Source organism: Stegodyphus dumicola, chromosome 8 (genome assembly GCF_044657685.1).
Source record: "Stegodyphus dumicola isolate Sdum_Otavi_A_Nest chromosome 8, ASM4465768v1".
NCBI classification, from domain to species: domain Eukaryota; kingdom Metazoa; phylum Arthropoda; class Arachnida; order Araneae; family Eresidae; genus Stegodyphus; species Stegodyphus dumicola.
The window spans coordinates 152,252,929-152,272,383 of NC_140775.1; the positions used below are offsets into that span (position 1 = coordinate 152,252,929).

A 19,455-nucleotide genomic window follows, 5' to 3' on the forward strand; every position below is an offset into this window, starting at 1 on the left:
GGATTGGTTTATTCCCCTTAACAAGTCAATTAATCTACGGTCAATAACAATGCTACCTTTTTAGTATTTAAATTTTACGTTTTAATTTTACTTTTTGGGATTTTCCGGTTTAAAATAATATTTCTATACAGCTTATTAAAATATTTTTACTACAATAGAAATCTAAATTATTTATATTTAAAATGCTGACTCAAATTTATTCCAATAATTCATCGCATTAATTAAATTTATGTTACTTGGAGATGCTATATAAAAAGAAACTTTTCTAATAATAAAATATTGATTTATTATTTGAAAGCTTTAGCGCAAGTATTCGGCTTTTTTAATTACTCGTAATTACTTGTTTACATAGAATTTCCATTCTATGTATAAATAACGTAGAAACTTGTTATTATCATTCTTACATTTATTTGCCGATTGCTTATCATATCGGAATACTACATTTTTAATGCAACTTGTATTTTTTCTGCTGACGCATTTTCTTACATAATGCTTCGGCCAATAACAATTTCCAACCATCTAATCTTAATCCTAAATCCGACTTAATCTTAAATCCAAACTTAATTTAAAACTTAAATTCAAACTTCATCTTAAATCCAAACTAATCTTAATCTTAAATCTAAACTTATAAGTAACCAATCGAAGAAAAGTTGAACACAAAATAAATTCTTTTGTAAGAAGTATTTATCTTGTATACATCGTTTTCTCTCTCTCGCCGTTTTCCTGTTAATTCTCTTACCGACTGCCACTCTCTCCTCCATCGAAACTGTTATGCGAGGCAGAAAAGACATCAATGTGATCAAGAATGGAAGCGCCGACTAGGCACATTACGCTACGAATGTGGTTCTCAAGAATAACAAAAGTGTTAAATCGGCCATTACGACTATTAACATCACTTATGCACCAAGTGGTATCACCTCCGTAAAGCATGTTACGAAAAATGAGACGAAAATTGCTAACTATTACATATATATATATATATATATAGCAGTATGTGATTGGTATTAGTAATAAGAACTAAACTAATAAAATAAGACAATATAAGTTAAAATAGTTTGAAAGCTATTGAAATTAAAAAAAATTATGAAACCATAAAAATCCAAATACTTAACTCATAACCGATTATATAACCTATAAAAATCTTTCTCCGTATTCGAAAGGTGGATGCGACTTTTCCTCTGGAAGGATTTTTCTATAAAATGTCTGAGCATTTCTTATTTGAATGACTCATGTAAACTGAAATGAATGGCTGACAGCACTTTAATAGAGAAAATAAAGTTTTGTGTCACAGTGACTTTATTACTGTTTGCATAATAAACAGACAGACAAAAAATGACATTAAATAAATATTTATTCACAAATATTACATCCAAAGTTATCAAACATATTCCATAGATCACATTTACAAATCGTAATGAGCGACAATACTTCTGTAAACTCTACAAAATACATTTCTTAACTTCTTATCACAACCTTAAAAATAATACAAAGGCCTTTGTTTCATGGCAATGTGAATGAAGGCATGAAGACGTACATTTTTCATTCTTCAGAGATCAGGACAGGATATGTTTTAAATGTATTTTTTATAATAATAATTATTATTATTAAAAAAGAAGATATTCATGACGTTCAATGTAAAAATATTTGATGTTGTAAAAGTATACAGAAATTCTATTTTTATTTGTAAAGAGAGATTAAGTTCTGCGTTTAGTAATGAAGATAATATTCCATTAGTGTTAAGTGCCACTTGAAACAGAAAAAGCTTTTGTCTGATACATCTACAAAACGCAATGGAATAACGATAGGTTTTCAAACAACAATAGTGAAACCTTATTCTGTTTTCATTCATTGTAATGTTTTGTTAATCTTAGGGATCAAAAACCACTAACCTTTGTTTTCGGTAAAAAGCAATTAAGTATTCCTTATTGGCAGCTTTGATCTTTACTTTGAGGGCATTCAGATATTTAAAACTATTAAAGAAAATACAAAATAAATGCTTTGCTCTTTTAAATATACTCAATACATATTTTCTAAAGATAGGACAGATCCCCAAATCTTCCAAAAAAATAAAAAAGGCTTTAGAATCCTTTATAGAAGACAAATATTAAGAAGAAAATAAGGGGAAAACTTGTTTAATATTAAGAATGTTTGAAGGAAATCCAATTTTTAGTTCTACCTTTAATGAAAAACAAATGTACGGTACATTTTTTAAATACACTTTTGTTTGTTAAGAAGATTCAAGAGAAGTTTAGTAAATGGAGTATCTAATTAAAACTCTTGGATCTCATTTTGTGAATTTAGCACAATTATACTCATTTTGTGAATTTAGCAAATATTTGTATAGAAGGGAGGGGAATATTGTTTCAAGAATTAACATAAATAAATGCTAAACATAGAATGCTAACTTTTTCTTCAGAAAATGTAATATTGGAGTCAATAAGAGGCGATACTGATCCTCTAGATATATACACAGTGCGACAACATCATTCATTTTCTTATAAAGAATACTTCTGTTGATTGCTAACTAATCAAACTTTTCAAAGTAAAGTTAAAAACCTGTAATAAATTTTAGGTTAGATTTCGAAAGCTTCAAATCACAAACAAGTATAAGAAGATCCGAGTTTCCAAATCTCTAATCCTTTGTGAAATTTGTGGAATTCGAATATCATACACTTAATATGTTCATATCATATTCACACACAAAATTGTAAATAAAAAGATACAAAGCAGGAAATGAATGTTTTCAGAATTATAGAACACTATCAGTTTAGGACGGTATACATATATCCATATATTCAAATTCTATATGTAGTTTTCTCTGCTTAGAATAGAGAAAAAAACATTTTATTGCTGGTAACTTACGTAAAATAATAATAGAATTATTAGAAATACGTTAATTATATGAAAATCATTCTTTATACAAATTTTTGAATATAATAACTTTATTGGATTTCAAAAATAATCAGATGTTGAATATAAGTTTGTATTTAAAATGTAAGGAAAGTTATATGAATGTTGTAGCTAATATAAATTATGAAATATATATAAAATATTTGCTAATTTGTATAAATTAACGGAAGTAGAAAAAAAAGCTATTTGTATTTAAAAAAGTCAGAAATGTTCTGTTTAATTAATGCATAATATGGAAGCATGCATATCAAAATATGCTTTTAGCAGACCATAGCAATAAATGAGTAGATTAAATGTTGTCATTATTAAAATGTTGTTGTTATTATTTAAATTATTTCAATATAAGCATGAGTAAATGTGAGAATATAAAATTTGAAATACTTGGTTTGAGAATAACACACACATTTCCAAGTTTAAAAAAATTTAAAGGTACACAGATAGTTTTGCTCTTTTAACAACTGTCGAACCATTTTCCGAATAATAAAATAATTTCATTGCTATATAATTTATTTCACTTTTGATTTAGACTAGAGTTTCAAGTTTTTATTGCTGGTAACATAAAAGACATACCCATGCTTCGAAACATTATATCCTTAGCTTGTGCAAAAAAGTGCACATTGTAATAAAAGGTATGCAATAACATAGACTGAAAAATATGATCTTTATAGAAGAGGTCTAATATGTGCTGAGGCAAGAACCAAAGGAATAAAAAATACGAATAATTGAAACAGAAAGATAAGTTTAGAAAACGAGATTTGTCGTTTGAACGTTCGTTTTATTCAACTTTATTTTTAATTTGGCTTAACTAAAATTAACTAAACTATTTTTACTGAGGAAGAACATCTAAATGTAACCATTTTAATGAGAAATTTAAGCACCACACATTCATAAATACTAGCAAATATTCCTATTTATTTATTTATTGCATAAATAGTATTTTTATAAAACGTAAGCCATAGAAAATAACAGATATATTTTAAGTTGAAATTTCAGGAACAATTTTCATCGTTAATTATTGTTAGTTCAAATATTATTTCATTTTAACAGAAGTTCAGTTATCAGTGCAAGCATTTTATCTATAATTCCAAACTACGAGAAAAATTATTATTTTTTAGATTTTATTAGCCTTTTCTTTCCCTTCTGTACACTTTTAAATAGTTTTATAATTGACGAATGTAAGCTAGCTAAGAACGTAAACGGTATGAAAATAAACCTGGCAAATAAATAATATTTATTTATTTCATAATAAATTCTTTTAATTCTAGAAATATACTTAATAGAACTCCAGTTATCAGATCTCTTGTTTTATCTAGAAAACCATATAAGTTTAATATTGCGATTAATTAGTTTATTCGCATGTTTTTATTAGCCCATAAGGTCGTTAGCCCGATTGGGCTGTTAGTCTTGAAGCAGGATTTTGTGTCGTCCCCCTATAAAGAGCGAATCCCTTTTCAAATTGTTGCCACCAGATATTATATCCCGGTATTACTTTTACAGGAAGTAAATAATAAAGCATGCACGTATGTATGTATTTAATGCATGTTCCTCGTACTGTAAAAAACGACGATATCTAGAGCCATCTAATTTTGAATAACATAGTCCTCAACCCGAACATGTGCACCTGGAAACCCGAATTTTGAATTTCGAATTTCATGTTTAGTAAAATTTTAATGAATTTTTGATTAACAAACTCAACGATTTGAAAGCAACTGGAGGCAACACTGCACGGAATAAAGAATAAAACATTTTTAATAAATAATAAATAAACAAAGGAGTAAAACACGGAATAAAGCAAACTGTACACGTGACTGTCTATCGGTAGTTCTATAGATATGTTGGTTTTAAATTTTTTGTGATTTTGCTGTTGAATTCAATTGTATGCGGAGTAAGTGCTAAGAACATGATATTTAAATAATAAATTTAACGCACAAAACTTTAATAATAAAAAGACAAAAAAAAAAAAAAAAGAGTTTTGCTAACCATCTTACTAAAAAAACTGAGTATTGATATAATGAACTAAGAAAAGACTGAAAAAAATACAAAAATAAATGCAACATTGCATCGGGAATTCTAAACATATGCTGCTATGCTGCTTTTAAAATGTTTGCAATTTTATTTTTGAATTACATATAAGTGCGAAGAAAATGATGCTTAATAATAAAATCTAAAAAGAAATGGGTTAGTGAGAGTAAGTGCAACAGCAGACTGGTAGACAGCGAGCTCAGCGAGAGTGTAAAGAACCTTAACAAAACCCTTTTTGGGCGACCCTTAAAATTTCAACCCTTTCAGACTAATTTTTTTTCATTTATTCATTCGTTTATTATTTTTTGTTGATTTATATAATACAAATGTAACATGTTATCACATTTTCATAACTCGGTGAACACGAAGCGTGTTAACATTTAGCGTTAAATCTTAACATGTGTGTTAGTGTTAAATGTTAATCTAAATAAAATTAGTGAAAAGTAATTAGATGTCATAAATACGCTTATATACAGAGTCACCCAAGAAAACCCAGCCTATCTGCCTAGTATTCTAGATTGTTTGTTGAGGATTATCTCACGACGAAGCGCATACGCACATAGAGTCAGCTTTTCGAACGCCACCTTTTACCTTTATATACGTTATGGTTATGGTTAAAACCACCATATCATTACTTAGCTCACAAAGTATTTTCTTTACATCAGACTACACAAATGTAGCCAGTTTTGTTTAATTTTTAGTATAAATAGGTTACGCATTTTGTGTAAATAAAATGTTATTTCTTTGTTTAATATTAATACAGTGAAAACAACATGTTATTTTTTTCTTTTTAATTTTAATACAGTAAGTTTATACTTAGTCTATCTAAATAAAAATTAATTTCCTTTCTTCATTTTACTTGAAATACAAACAAGTAAAATTACGGCGGAAGGGGAAACTTCCATTGCTCATTACTGAAATAAATGAGTTTTACAGTTTGTTTACAAGAAATAAGAATATTATTCTTTTATAATTGCATAAGTATTGCTAAAATTTTACAGGATAGTTGAAAAAAAGGTCCTCCTTTATGTTTTAATATTTTTTTTATGTTTAATAAATATTCTTTGGCCTACAGAATAACAATAAGCCAAATTCTTCACATTTTCTGATTATCCAAACGAGCTGCGTTTCTACTTAAAGTGGATAACCGGAATTCTATTGTGATTAAAAGAATATAATTTTTAAAAAATACATTAGCATAAATAAGAAATCATGAGCATTTTAAATAAGAATAATACAGAAATGTGCGTGATACTGACTTGAGGTCATCTAAATAAAATTACCCTCAATAAGAAAGCTGATATGCAATAAAAATGCGTTTGAAATGATTATATGTAATAAAAGTGAGTTTTCTGCCTTCCATATCTTTTATATAAGAAAATATGTTTTAAACGTGAACATTTCTAAATGCAGACTTACTTTCTTATTTTTCAATGACAACATTAATACTATTACACATTGTTCGTAGACTTTTGTCTTTTTTAGTTGCCGAAACGAGCAGCACGCACAGGAAATTTTATTTCACGCAAAATATCTGAATTTATAACGATGTTTATTGAAAACTATTTACCTACTTTTGTTTTCTTTAAATATTTTTCTTTCCTTCTGAAAAGCAGATGATGATTGGTTATCAATAACAGATACTATTTTTTAATTATTAGCTAACATTTTGATATATTTATAAATAAGTACATATTACTTTATAAGTTTTTAACTAACAAAGAAAAAGGCACAATAAAAGAGATGAGAGAATTCAAAAGTTTAATATTTCGAGCAAATGAATGTGAGTTTGTGTTTTTAAAAAATATGAACAAGCTTTTGTGTTCACATTTCAGCGGTGCCTTAAATTGCACAGAAACATTAAACTACAGTTAACTCGAACTTTCAGATTTCAGATTAATAACAATTATTTCGAACTAAAATTTACATACTTAATTGAGACAGTTTTTTTTTTTTTTTTTTTTTTTTTCAAACATGAATTCTTTTTTGTTTATTTCTAAGGCATGTTAAAAGTAAGAATACTTTTTCAGACATCTTAAAAATTAATTAAAAATATATTGGCCGCAATATATTATGCATTTTGGATAACTATATCTTTCGATTTAGAGATCATATATATTAGCAATAAATATTACTTTCCGTGGTTTCTTCTTTGTTTTATAATAAATTCATAATTTGTTGTATAATAATTTCATAATAATATATCAAAATTTTTCAATATTAGAAAATTTCTAATATTATAAAGTAAAAAATTACTAACTAAATCATGATACGCCAAGCTTATTAAGACTGAAAATAATAACGAACCAGTCACAAAAGTGTTATAAATTTTAGTACATATATGTTAAATGTTATTAAAATATCAACGTAAAATTAAAAGACATACATAAATCTGCTTAAGATTAATAATTATCATATATTTATGGTAAAATATAATTATCATAAATTTTGTCATAAGTTTAGACACACATCACAGTTTTCATTGGGTTCAATATTATAACACTAATAAAGCAAATCATAAAATGTTGCTAAAATTATGATACTAAGTAGATTAATATTTTGGAACTAGGTAAAACAAAAAGATTGATTTTCTTAGAATCGGAGTTTTTTGCTTCTATTATCAGCAATATTCAATTTTTAAGAAATGAATCAATCATCATAGGAATATAATATTTATTTGAAAACATCAAAATTAGTTTGACAGGAATAACTTAAAAATTTAGATGCTTTTATATCCGAGTTTACTTTTCATCTAATTTTTCAAACGCTCTTAAACATTTTTCCTATTTGCATGTGGAAAAAGACGCTTTTGTTTTCACTTTGCAAAGAAAACATTGTCTTCGCAAAATGGGAAACTTGCCAATCCACGTGGCATTGGATCTTTTGTTTCCTTTTCAAATTATTGCATTACGTTGCTTATCGGTTCAACAAAAGCCGTTTAAAATATATGCACCTTAATATTAGTTTGACATTTTTGCTGGCAGAAAAACGTTATTAATAATATTTTGGTGTTCATGTATAATGGGCTCTATGCAATGATTTCACAGACATTTGAAAATAAAATGCAAACTGCAAAGATTAGTTATTTCATTAACTTGAATATCACTCAAATAGTTAACTCAAATAGTTAATATCACTCGAATAGTTATTATATATAAATGTATATTATTAGAATAATAGTAATATATTTAATAATAAAGTCCAACTCCATATTATATGAGTCTTGGTACAGAATTTCTTTCAGACAAACCTTAAGACAGCAGTACAGTATTGTAACAATATAGGATATGTAACATTCTAGGTACTTCAATGTAAATTTATTTAAACCGCGAATTCCAGTTTTATAGATGGCAACCGTAAGCATACTATTTTCATTTTAAACGAAAGGTGAAATATTTATATTATGTGTAACGGTATAAAATGTGTAAATGTAACAGCATAAAATGTAAATAATTAATTTAAAAGTAACTCTATTTTAATAATTATAAATGTTAACTTTGCATATTATTGTATTATCGTTTTGTGACAACAGTTTATATAATGGATTTCGTTTTAGAATTAAATGTTTTTTTTTACACAGAAGATTTAGTTTTGCTACTAGAATTGAAATATAAGGATTTGATATTAAAATGGCATTTCATTAAATCTATTTCAGCAAATTACTGTAGGATGGCATTGTCCACAACAATGAGATGGCATGGCAAGCTGCGTAAAAGAACTCTTTTTTTGGGGGGGGGGTTTGTGATAGGAGGAGACAGACGATTTCGCCATTAAGATGGATGGAAGGCGATGTTCTGTACATAAGATGTTAGCTTTTAAATCTGTAAATAATCTCATCTATTTCCGTCTACGAATGTAATCATTTCGTAGTTTGTAATAACTATTAATTATTCATTTTATTTCATTAAATATTTAAGTTAAATATTTAAGTTTTCATTAAATATTTAAGTTAAATATTTAAGTTTTCATTAAATATTTAAGTTATTTATAAATCGGACTAGTTATTGGAAGTCCCTGCACAGACATCTCTGAAGTAAATTCACAGACATCATGACCCTAGCTAGGAAGTACCGATCTCATAATATCATCGAGGCAGTGAGTCTTTATCTGCCTTTCATTACATTATCTCAGCTAAGAACCAACATATGCAATGTATTTCAGCAAACTTTGGTTCATACTGTTTCATACTTTCACTTCGTACTCAACTCAAGTTCATGAAATAACTTATCTTTACAAACTTCATTTTATTAGAAAATGACAGCGAAATCACTGGATAGAGTACATAGCATATAAACACCAGAATCTGATTAATATAGTTATCCTACCATCAAAAATCATGGCATACGAATGTAAGAATAAATATTATTTCTTACTATAAGACCATTACTTATACTTTTTATGAAATCGCATGTTTCACATTTTAAGGAATTGAATTCGTGATGCCTTTGAGGTGTTAGTTTGAATTTCAAGGTATCAACGTAAATTTTACACTTTTTTGAGTCGTTTAAGAAATTCGTTTACTTTACTAATTATTATTATTATTTATAACAATTTCAATGCATTTACAAACAACTGTATCTATGATATAAAAATGTAATATAATATTTATTTATTTTTTAAATTTTCTCTAATGCAAGCAATTTTAAAAAATTATAAGAATAATCAACAAAAAATACCAAAAAACTGTAGTTTAATCGCATAATTACACATACATTCCCAATAAGTTATGAACACTTAATGGGTGAATCATGTCTTTGACTGAAAACAATAATAGGAATGAAATAAAAATATTTGTTTCTTTTAAACAATTTTGCCATTTTAGCTAAAATATTAAAGCATGTAATTGAAAAGATACACTGACTACTTGCTCTCAGAATATTTCCAAAGAATGAAGCTGAAAGTAAATTAAGATTTATTTTTAGTGATAAAAATTGATAGTATTTTTCTCATATTCTTTAATTTGTATTAATATTCATCAAATACATTTTCATACCTGAAATAAATGACATTATTTAACCTGTGCATAACTCGAAAATACGCTTGAATAGTTTAATGAATTTAACATAACTTCGGTACTTTTCCATTTCGCCGGCGCAAATCTCGCCAAGCAGACTTTATTGGCGACAACATACAGTATACACATAAAAAATATTTAAAAAATATTAGTTCTAAGAATTCGTTTTAAAAAAGAAGGCATAAACATTTTAATATCGCTTAAAATTTTATAAAAAGCCAATAAATAAAGACAAGAAATTTGTAAAAAGACATTAATTTAAGAATTTACTATGCTTTCATGGTTCAACATCCTGATTCGCCGGTTCATATCACGTGACTCCAAGCGATCTCATGTCACCTAAACTACTCTACAAAAATCTAATGCTCTCAGTAATTATCTACATTAATTTCATGTTAAATCTTAATTTGGAACACAAGTCTAAATGCAAGAAATATTTCAATTTCGTACGAATAACTTACTCAGAAATTATGTAAAACTGCAGTGCTTTACTTCGCTAATGCATTCTCATTAGAATTGATGAATTTAACCCTTGACATTACCTTTTCTATATTTTCGGCTTCGGGTAAACGCTGTGATTGCATCCTAATTGACTTAATTACCGAAAATTGCCTTAGACATAAAACTGAACTATCTGATAAAAATTCTATGTAATGATGTGCCAGTATTGAAAGAAACAATCAATCTGATAAGAAAAAGCTGCGACTTGTTTTGAAAATGAGGCGTAAAAGGTTACCAGCGAGAACATTCCGTTTGGCATCGGTTGTACCATTATTGGCGACTTTATCGCTTGCGCCGGCAAAACGGAAAAGTACCCTTTTATCAAATATGTGAACTAAATAGTTTAAATTTTAAGGTGATAAGTAATATATTCAAACCGCATTTAAACTGAATTGCTGCTTTCTAAATCCAAATTCTCAAAATAAAAAAACCAAATATTGAAAATTTTGGTGGTGATATTTTTTATAGGAAATTACACATTCATTTTTTCGTATATTTTTCCCTGCACTTATTCTAAAATATTCAATTTCTTAAAATTTTTAAAGCTCTCTGTCTTAGTAGTGCAAGTTTAGATATAAAACAGAAGATTAAAAATGGACAAGTATTAAAAAATGTTAATTTATTCAAATAGTTCTAAAGTATACATCCTTTTATTTAAAAATGGACGTTTCTAATTATCTGAAACAAATTCCGTAAAATTACCCGCAAGCGATTTCAGAAGATTATTTTTAACTGTCTTCCTCGAATTAAGATACAATAAATCCTCGAATTTCATAAAATTCCATGTTGGAATTTCATAAATTTATACTTATCTTTAAGTGTAAAAATTCGAAATAATAATATAGGATTGAAAACAAGATTGAGGAAACTTATTTCCTTAGGCAGTGTAACGCATTATTATTCAATGTATGACATTAAAAGCATCATTTAATACACTCATGCTGCAAGTGTTTATAAAAATTATCAATTAGATTTACAATGATTACATCAATTATGAAAGATATATTTTTCTTATACGTTATATCAATTAACCATATTATCAAAAAATGAAGCTGCAAATTATTAAGAAGCGTGTATATTATTTTGAAACCATTCAGTTTGTTGACCAATGCACTCTTTTAATATGAAAGATAAATTATAAATCTGATGCCGCGTGAAATGATGACGTATCTTAGAAATGGCAAACATTTTTCGGATGTATGTAATAGACAAAACATCGAACTAACAGCAAACAAGTTAATATTTATAATTTCAATATACAAAAGTTAGTCTCAATCTTTTTTAGTACAGTGAAAATAAATGTCTTTTTTCTAGGATGAGAGTAAAGTGTTTTAGGTGAAGATTAATCCGAAACTAAAATGTTGAGACTCGGTGAATAAAAACTCAAAAGAACATATTAGTAAGCTGCTAATCTTCGAATCGTATTACAAGAAGAAATTATTGGAACTGAAAGAACTCCTTTTTAGTCGACAACAGAGAAAGAAGTTTTAGTAAAGTTTCAGAGAGAAGAGCGTAATCACTGTATTTTTAAAAAGCAATCAAAATTGATGGAATTTCAGGCTGTGAACAAACAGTAAAGTCATCAATAACAATTCATTTTAGACGAATTCATTTTTCTAACACTAAAATAAGTTTCATGTTAGATTATATTATCCTTTCAAAAGCTTCAAATGATTAAATGTTAATTTTTAGATTTAAATTAGAAAAGAAAGCCTAATTTTAAATTATTTTCTTCTAATTGATTAGCAAATAGAATAAATGTAAACATGTGAATGATGTAAATACAGCGCAATATCAGCATACTTGTCTGGATATTGTAAAAAGGTGCTCTTGTTTTTCTTTATTGCGCGATTATGTCATCACTTAGATGACCCGGTAAAGCTTGTATACAATCAGATATATTTTAATCACACTGTGTATTGTTGTATAGAAATTTCCCCAATCTTTTCTTTTAATTAGTTGCATGAGTTTTAATGAAAAAGATTAAAGGAAAAGGAAAAGTATGTATTCACATGTGAGTTACAGTTACATATTAAATACTCATGTTTAATTATAAATATATTAATAGATTTTAATCCTTGTCAATTATTGCCAAGTAGAAGTTTGATATTTTTTTTTAATTTGAATATCAAAGGGAATATAAAATATGTTAATTTTTTGTTCTGGGTACACTCTTTTATGAGTAATGGTAAAGAGCCGAATTAAACGAAAGATAAAAACTTTCTACTGGCGTAAATCCTCATTCTCCGTGCGGATTTCTAGGAGTATGCAACGCTACACGAATGCGGTTCTGGTGGCATGCATTTATCTATAGGACTGCGATGGAATCTCAGCAGCTGGTCAATGGCTGTGTTCAGAATTTGTTCTCTGCAACTCCTTTGAGAAGCAGACTGTTTTAACCCTAGCCTATGAGATAAAATGCATGCCGCAAGCTCAAGACATGTAAGATGCATACTGCTCGAAATCCGATTGGGAAATGAGGAATTACGTCAGCAGAACGCTTTAACGTTTTTTTTTTTTTTTTTTTTTTTTTTTTTCTTATATGGCGCTTAACAGCGCCATTCGCCACCTCAGCTCGCCATTTCTGCACATATATTCAGCACAAAATCTGTTTATTTCGGTCGCTCTACCCGCCTTTACATTTGTGCTAGATAATTTTGAGTCACTCTATAACTTCGAAACAGAAAACAAACAAGCATGTAAACCCAAATATTATCTAAACTGCCTTGGTTAAAAAAAAAAAAGGTTATTTTGAAAAGGGAATTGCATTTTCATTTTCTAGATAGAAGTGGTAAAGTGACAGAATTGTGTATAGTTTCCGTTTCAGATTTGTATTATTCAGATTCCTGGTAACGGGACTCTGGATTATGACAACATTGTTATTTGATGACGTAAATTCAATTGAAGAATAGGGGACACAATGAAGTTAATTCAAGAAAAGAGATACAAAATGAAGTTAATTCGAGAAAAGAGATACAAAATGAAGTTAATTCAGAAAATTGCACATTGTCTCTTACTAAAACTTCATTTTCTTCGTTAAAAGAATTAATAAAAATCTTACTTGCTTTTTAAGCTTTTAAGAGCATAAACTTAAAACATGAAATTACCAAGGTAAATTCAAGCACGTGCTTCTTGATCAATAACTGTCAGTATTGTTGCCAGAAACTTGGTACGCAAAAGCTGTCTGACAAGGTAAAATGTTTGTTTTGTTGCGCATGAGGAAGAACCAGGAAACAATTCAAGGACGTTTTAAATGTTTCTGTAAAATGTAAACTTTTGAGTATTTGCGCTTTTGAAATGCAGAGATGGACGGTTTTAGTATTTTACAGTCTAAAAATGAAAGTTAGGTTTAATAAATTTTTTTTAAAAAATTGAAATTTAAAAGTGCAAAATTATATAATGCAAAGGAAGAAGACAAATGAAAAACCTTAAATTCAGCTGTTTTTAATACATAGGTTTAAGTTTTAATGCAAAATTTGCAATAAATTATTATTTTGAAAGCTAAGCTCATGTGAGAATGCAAGCAATCGTAAAGTGCAATATGCTGTAATTTAAGTATGAAAAGCCCTACAATTTTTACACGACCCAATTACAGTTTTTTTCTTTTTTTCTTTTTCTTACATGACCTCACACTACTAGAATATTAAACTACTAGAATATACTACTAGAATAAGTTCCTTTGTTATAGAGAATACTGTTTTTTTCTGTATGAGATGCAAGTGATACGGAAGTTTTGTAATATAGTTCATGCATCAAATCCACTGCAACTGAAAATTCAACGAATGCTGATTTATCTTTGGGATCTGAAAAATTAGAAAGTACACTCACGTAATCTGAAGTAAATCACTCGAGAAGGAATACGAGTGTCGTATTATGTGTGCTCTATGAAAAATATGCATGTTTGGGAAAGATAGGGGATTTTATAAATAATGTAACAGAGTACCAAAGTTACTTTTTGAAATTAACATTAAAACGCAATACAATAATAATGGTTTTCTTGCTATAATTATCTTGTAGCAGACCTGATGTTACATTTGTTCAGCAAAAGCGGAACATTATGAAAACGAATGAGACTAAAAAATGATAATTTGAAATACATAACTTATACTTAAGTTATATTAAGTGTATTAGACGACATGCGAATCAAAAGAATATTGAATCTAATTACATTTTAGATTGAATTTTGGAGTAGCAATACTTTTTCTTCTGCACTAAACAATACCAGTAAAATTAATCAGAATTTCAACTAAAAATCTTCAAATTCATTTTTAAAATGAAGAAATTAAAACTTACTAATATGCTTTCTGAACGCAAATACAATTAATTACGTAATGCATAATCCTGACATGTATTCTGTTATTTTCTCTCTATTTTAAAGTAATTTCTTCTTTCTGAAATGTTGGAGGACGAACATAAAATATTAACAATAATATTGATTGAAAAAATTGGTTTCTTTATAAATTATCATATTAATAATACATATATATATTGTTTACTTACTGTGTGTGTACTTATAATTTAATTCATTAATAAATAAATTTATATGCTGGAAATTATTTCCAGGCAAATAGCCCTCGAGTGCTAGATAATAATAATAAAATAGGAAATTATTTCAAAAAATTAACTTTTTATATTTACTTTTTTTTACTTCGATATTTATTTATTATTATTTTCTTTCTTTATGACAGCTGCTTTTTTATTAGCAAGAGTAAATAAATTTAAAATGTAAAATTTAAAATATAAATTTAAAATACGTAAAAATAAATTTCATCGTTATTAATTACTTCTATTTGTTAAAATATTTAATCAGAACAACATTTTATTAAAGTGACTATTGGATTTTATTATTATTTCGGCAATATTATTAATATTTAGTATTTAAATACTTAATAAAAGCATGCTTTTATTATCCCTTATGAGATATGCATTATTATTATTAAAATACAAATTTTAAATAACCACAATTCAGAACAGTTATTGAAGGCTAATATGCGTTGACAGTTGCAGCAGTTAAAAATGCTGAAAATCAGTCTTCTTATTTTATGTAAATTCAATTGAAAATCAATTTACATAAAATTTTATGTAAATTCAGTTTAAACCAGCAGATTCGTGATTCCGTTTTATAATAACTTAATACTTATCCTAGTCCGAGCTGCAGAACTCATGCTTTTCATATAAACTAATTATAAGTAGAGAAAAATGAATTTCTGAATTGTGATACATTCTTGTTCTTTTAACCATAATACACTATTCTATATCGCTTTAACAAATGTACAGCAAGGAATAAAAATTGTCATAAATTAAACATATTTAGGACTCATCTTTGGAGATTATAGGCTTCTAACATCATTACCCGCGTCATTTTTTGACAGGTTAGTGATAGTGCGAATAGCATCTTTTCACAATATACAAACAAGAGAGAGATTACAATAAAGCATTGTAATCTGCAAACAGGTTAGTAATCTATCGTGCTTTTACTTTGTATAAGCCCTCTGCCCGTAATCAGCTGCGTACGGTTACAATGAAACATTAATTAATAGCAAAACAATGCCTAGCACCTAGCAAAGTAGCCTAGCAGTTAATATTTGTAAAGGAACATTAATTATATAAATAAAATTTGCCTCGATTTATACATTTCATGGCATTCTTAAGAATAGAAATTAAATTTATTTAAAAGATCTTATAATTACCAAATAAAAACTACTGATTATATAACTTAAAACTCCCATTTTATCTAGATATTTTCTGTGAATTTTCAGTAAAATAAGCATTTATTAGATTTGGCTTCTTCTTTTATACCTGAATTTCCACTTAAATCCGCTTAAATCGTTGCAAAATAATTGCATACCTTTAAATACAAAACTGATCCTCACTGCAAAATGCTTAGCTACTTCGTAATAGAGTTTTAACAAAGTTATGCAGCAATATATTGTAACAAATGGACTTCTCAAAAGTGACAAAACTCTTAAAAATTTACAAAGTAAAGGGAAAAAGTCTGTAGGATCTCTAATTATGCTTTTTCTATTGCACTACTAAAATAAATACAAAATTATTACTAACATGACATTTACATCTCATAAATATATGAGCTTAATAAAACTACTAAATGATATATAGCAAATCAAAATATATACACCTACATACAATTCTATTTATGAAAATTTGGCATAACATTATCATTTGATAATCAAAGCAAAATCTGTTTTACTTTGATTAAATAAATGCGATACGTTTCACAAAGAACACACAAAAAATAATGCTGTAAACTAATCTATGCGTATGCTAAACATAAACTTTAACTAACGACAGTTATCCAAATTCAAAGCGTTAAGCATTTACTTGAATTACTTCATATTAGTTCAGTAAAATAATATAGCTATTATGATTACCTTTCTGCAGTAATTGCATGAAAATATTTTGCGCAAAGCAAGCACCAGTCTGAAAAGTCCCAATAATAAATTAATAATTTGTACTGACAATGACGTACTACCAATATGTATACATATATATAAAATATCAACATAATAACAGATTACTTGTATTTACCAAAACTGGTGCAACCATGGAGGACTAGAAGCAGGTATTATGCTATTATTACCGTGATGACCGAGGCTATAATTCATTCCTTTGTTGTTGTCCCAAAATTCTTTGTTGTTGACCACATAACGGATGGCAAATTGCACCTTCTTTATGAGGGGAGACAAAAAGATATTAAAAACGAAGCTGTCAGTTTCTCCTTGTGACGAACCAGGCACGTAAGAGGCATCTATGTCATTCGAAGACGCCCATTCATTGACAGTATACCTGGCAACCACTCTCTTTTTGTAACCCCAGTTCATCACCCGGCACGTGCACTGCACACTCATGTCCGAGATGATCACAGACTCCAGACAAATACCTTGATTCCTAACTCTGTCCATGAAGTCCGACTGCTGTCCAGGATTTGGGAACATGGCACATAGAATATTTGGACTTGCAGAAACCTGCACAGTTTCCCACGAGTCAGGTTGTCTGCTTTTGATTTCGACGGTTTCAGAGACTGGAGTTATAGATAGTAAGTCGTCATCGTTTAGGTCTAAATCGGTGTACGCAGAAGATGGAATAATGGGTACGTCAGTTGTCATTATATGACGAACATCTTCCAAGTCTAGTCCTAGTACATCAGCGAATCGAACAATTTTTTTCCTGCTCGGAGTGCCAGGTGGGGTCTTTCCCGTTTTGAGAGATGTGCTACGAGAAATCTTAGGTCTACATTCATCAAATACCTGCAACCTGTTGCTACGGTCTGCGGTTGGAGATATTGTCGGTAATTCATATTCCCTTTCAGAAGGCAAATCGTTTAATTCATCGATAACTTTGATAGCCACTTCATCTGTTTCACTATTTTCTACTGTTTCGGAATATTCACTAGATTCCGTTTCTGCATCATGTTTCGTTACTTTAATTTCTGAATCTATTTTACGTAGCGATATAAATTTTTCATTTAAATTAATCTCAATAGTTTCGTCATCTGGGGAATCTTCATGTTGTCTCTCTTCGGTTCTAGATGATTCTATATTATTATAATCTAAATTTATATCTGTACCACTACTTAATTCTTGGCATTTTGGTTGAGTTACCAGAAATTCTTTATCTTGAACGTTAGGATTTTCAATATCAAAATTAGATAACTCTTTAACGTAACAATTACCAACCTCTGAAGCAGGGACTGCATTGCTAATATTTTTATCTTCTTCAAAATTAAAGCTACTATCATTTACAGAACAAGCGGTTGTTACTGAGACGTCAGAGTGGTTATTAATAATAGCTGCGGAATTAGTGATTATTTGATTGCTATCAGAATGATTAACATATGGCAAGTTTGTGATTATTTCGCTTTCTACGGTCTCAGTCGATAGAGAGGTATTACTTGAATTAATTTTCTCGTCATCTGTTTTAGTAGATTCTAGGAAATTTTCATTTTTAGATTGCTCACCGACGTTTTCATCTTTAAGGCACGTTTCATCAGCGATATGGTTGACATTCTCTGACAGACCGGCATCTTCGCTGACGTCATAAAAAACATCAGTTGCGTCATCAGAAGCATGCTGCTGTAAGAGTTCAAATAATTTTGTTCTACCTGCCTCAGTCGCGGCTGAGCTCTCACCGTAACGGGAATAGAGAGATTCTTCTTCGTTCTCTATCGGAGAGGGAGACGCGTCGAAGAATTCTTCGTCATCGTCCGCACTCACACCGTTCGAAAGGCTATCCTTATCATCCGGCGCTCCGCGATCGACCCACGTGCACGGCCATATCCGGCTGTTGAAAGCTCTGGCCAGCGCTTCTGCCCGTATCCGGCAGCTACTTAAACTGCACGCGCTTACACCTCGTTTGCCTTTCAACATCTGTAAACACCGCTGTTGTCAAACCACCGCATAAGCGCGAAAAGAAAGAGCTTCTCTTTCCCTCTCCCGTCAAACTGAGCATTCCATCCGACCTTCAACGTCCTTCAGGCGCGAAATGCTTGCTCTTGAAACATCACCGGCGACCGCTAGAGGGCGTCATTTTCCACCCTACAGTGTCTAGTTGCGCCGCTATTTTTAACTGATCCATTATCGTCGCCTATTTTTTGTCCGCGTGGGAAAGTTGGTTTTTAAGAGTCAAAAGCTTAGAAAACAACGGTAGCTAAATCTAAATTAAGAGAGTGATGTAATGAATGCCTGTTAAAAAACCTGAAAAGAAAATCTGGTGTATTTTGCTGAAGTGCTGAAACAATAGAATGTGTGTTGCAGCTAAATGTCGAGTTCGTTAACTCCCGTTAAATCTGGTCAAAATAACAATCAAAAAGGTCAACAAAATAAGAATCAAATCTAATCACCAGTGCTTTAAATAAAAACACAGGTTTGATAAGTTACGATTTTCTTATATGGGAGACACAAATTAATTATTTTTAATAGCATTAATAAAATTGAATATTTGTATTTTAAAATAAACGAATGCTTATCAATTAAAATAAATATTATGAATTA

General features: G+C 28.9%; 1 protein-coding gene across 2 annotated transcripts; it reads right to left on the bottom strand.

Moving 5' to 3' along the window:
* Window positions 1–1,333: 1,333 nt before the first annotated feature.
* On the bottom strand, window positions 1,334–18,936 carry LOC118182035 (uncharacterized). Of its 2 annotated transcripts, none has more exons than XM_035351304.2 (2): window positions 16,994–18,936; window positions 1,334–9,826 (listed from the first exon to the last, which is right to left on the bottom strand). In XM_035351304.2, the coding sequence occupies exons 1-2, from the start codon at window positions 18,829–18,831 to the stop codon at window positions 9,793–9,795; spliced, it is 1,872 nt and encodes a 623-aa protein (XP_035207195.1). In that variant the 5' UTR covers window positions 18,832–18,936; the 3' UTR covers window positions 1,334–9,792. The 2 variants fall into 2 exon arrangements, with proteins under 2 accessions (XP_035207195.1, XP_085678723.1); XM_085822597.1 differs by having other exon boundaries at window positions 1,334–16,885.
* Between the last annotated feature and the right edge of the window lie 519 nt (window positions 18,937–19,455).

What these genes read in the sequence shown, in the direction of transcription:
- LOC118182035 (XM_035351304.2), bottom strand. Translation starts at nt 18,831, where the DNA reads ATGTTGAAAGGCAAACGAGGTGTAAGCGCGTGCAGTTTAAGTAGCTGC. An exon ending in CCATGGTTGCACCAGTTTTG is followed by an intron (nt 9,827 to 16,993) that starts GTAAATACAAGT and finishes ATTTACTTTCAG; the next exon opens with CTTCATTCTTTGGAAATATT.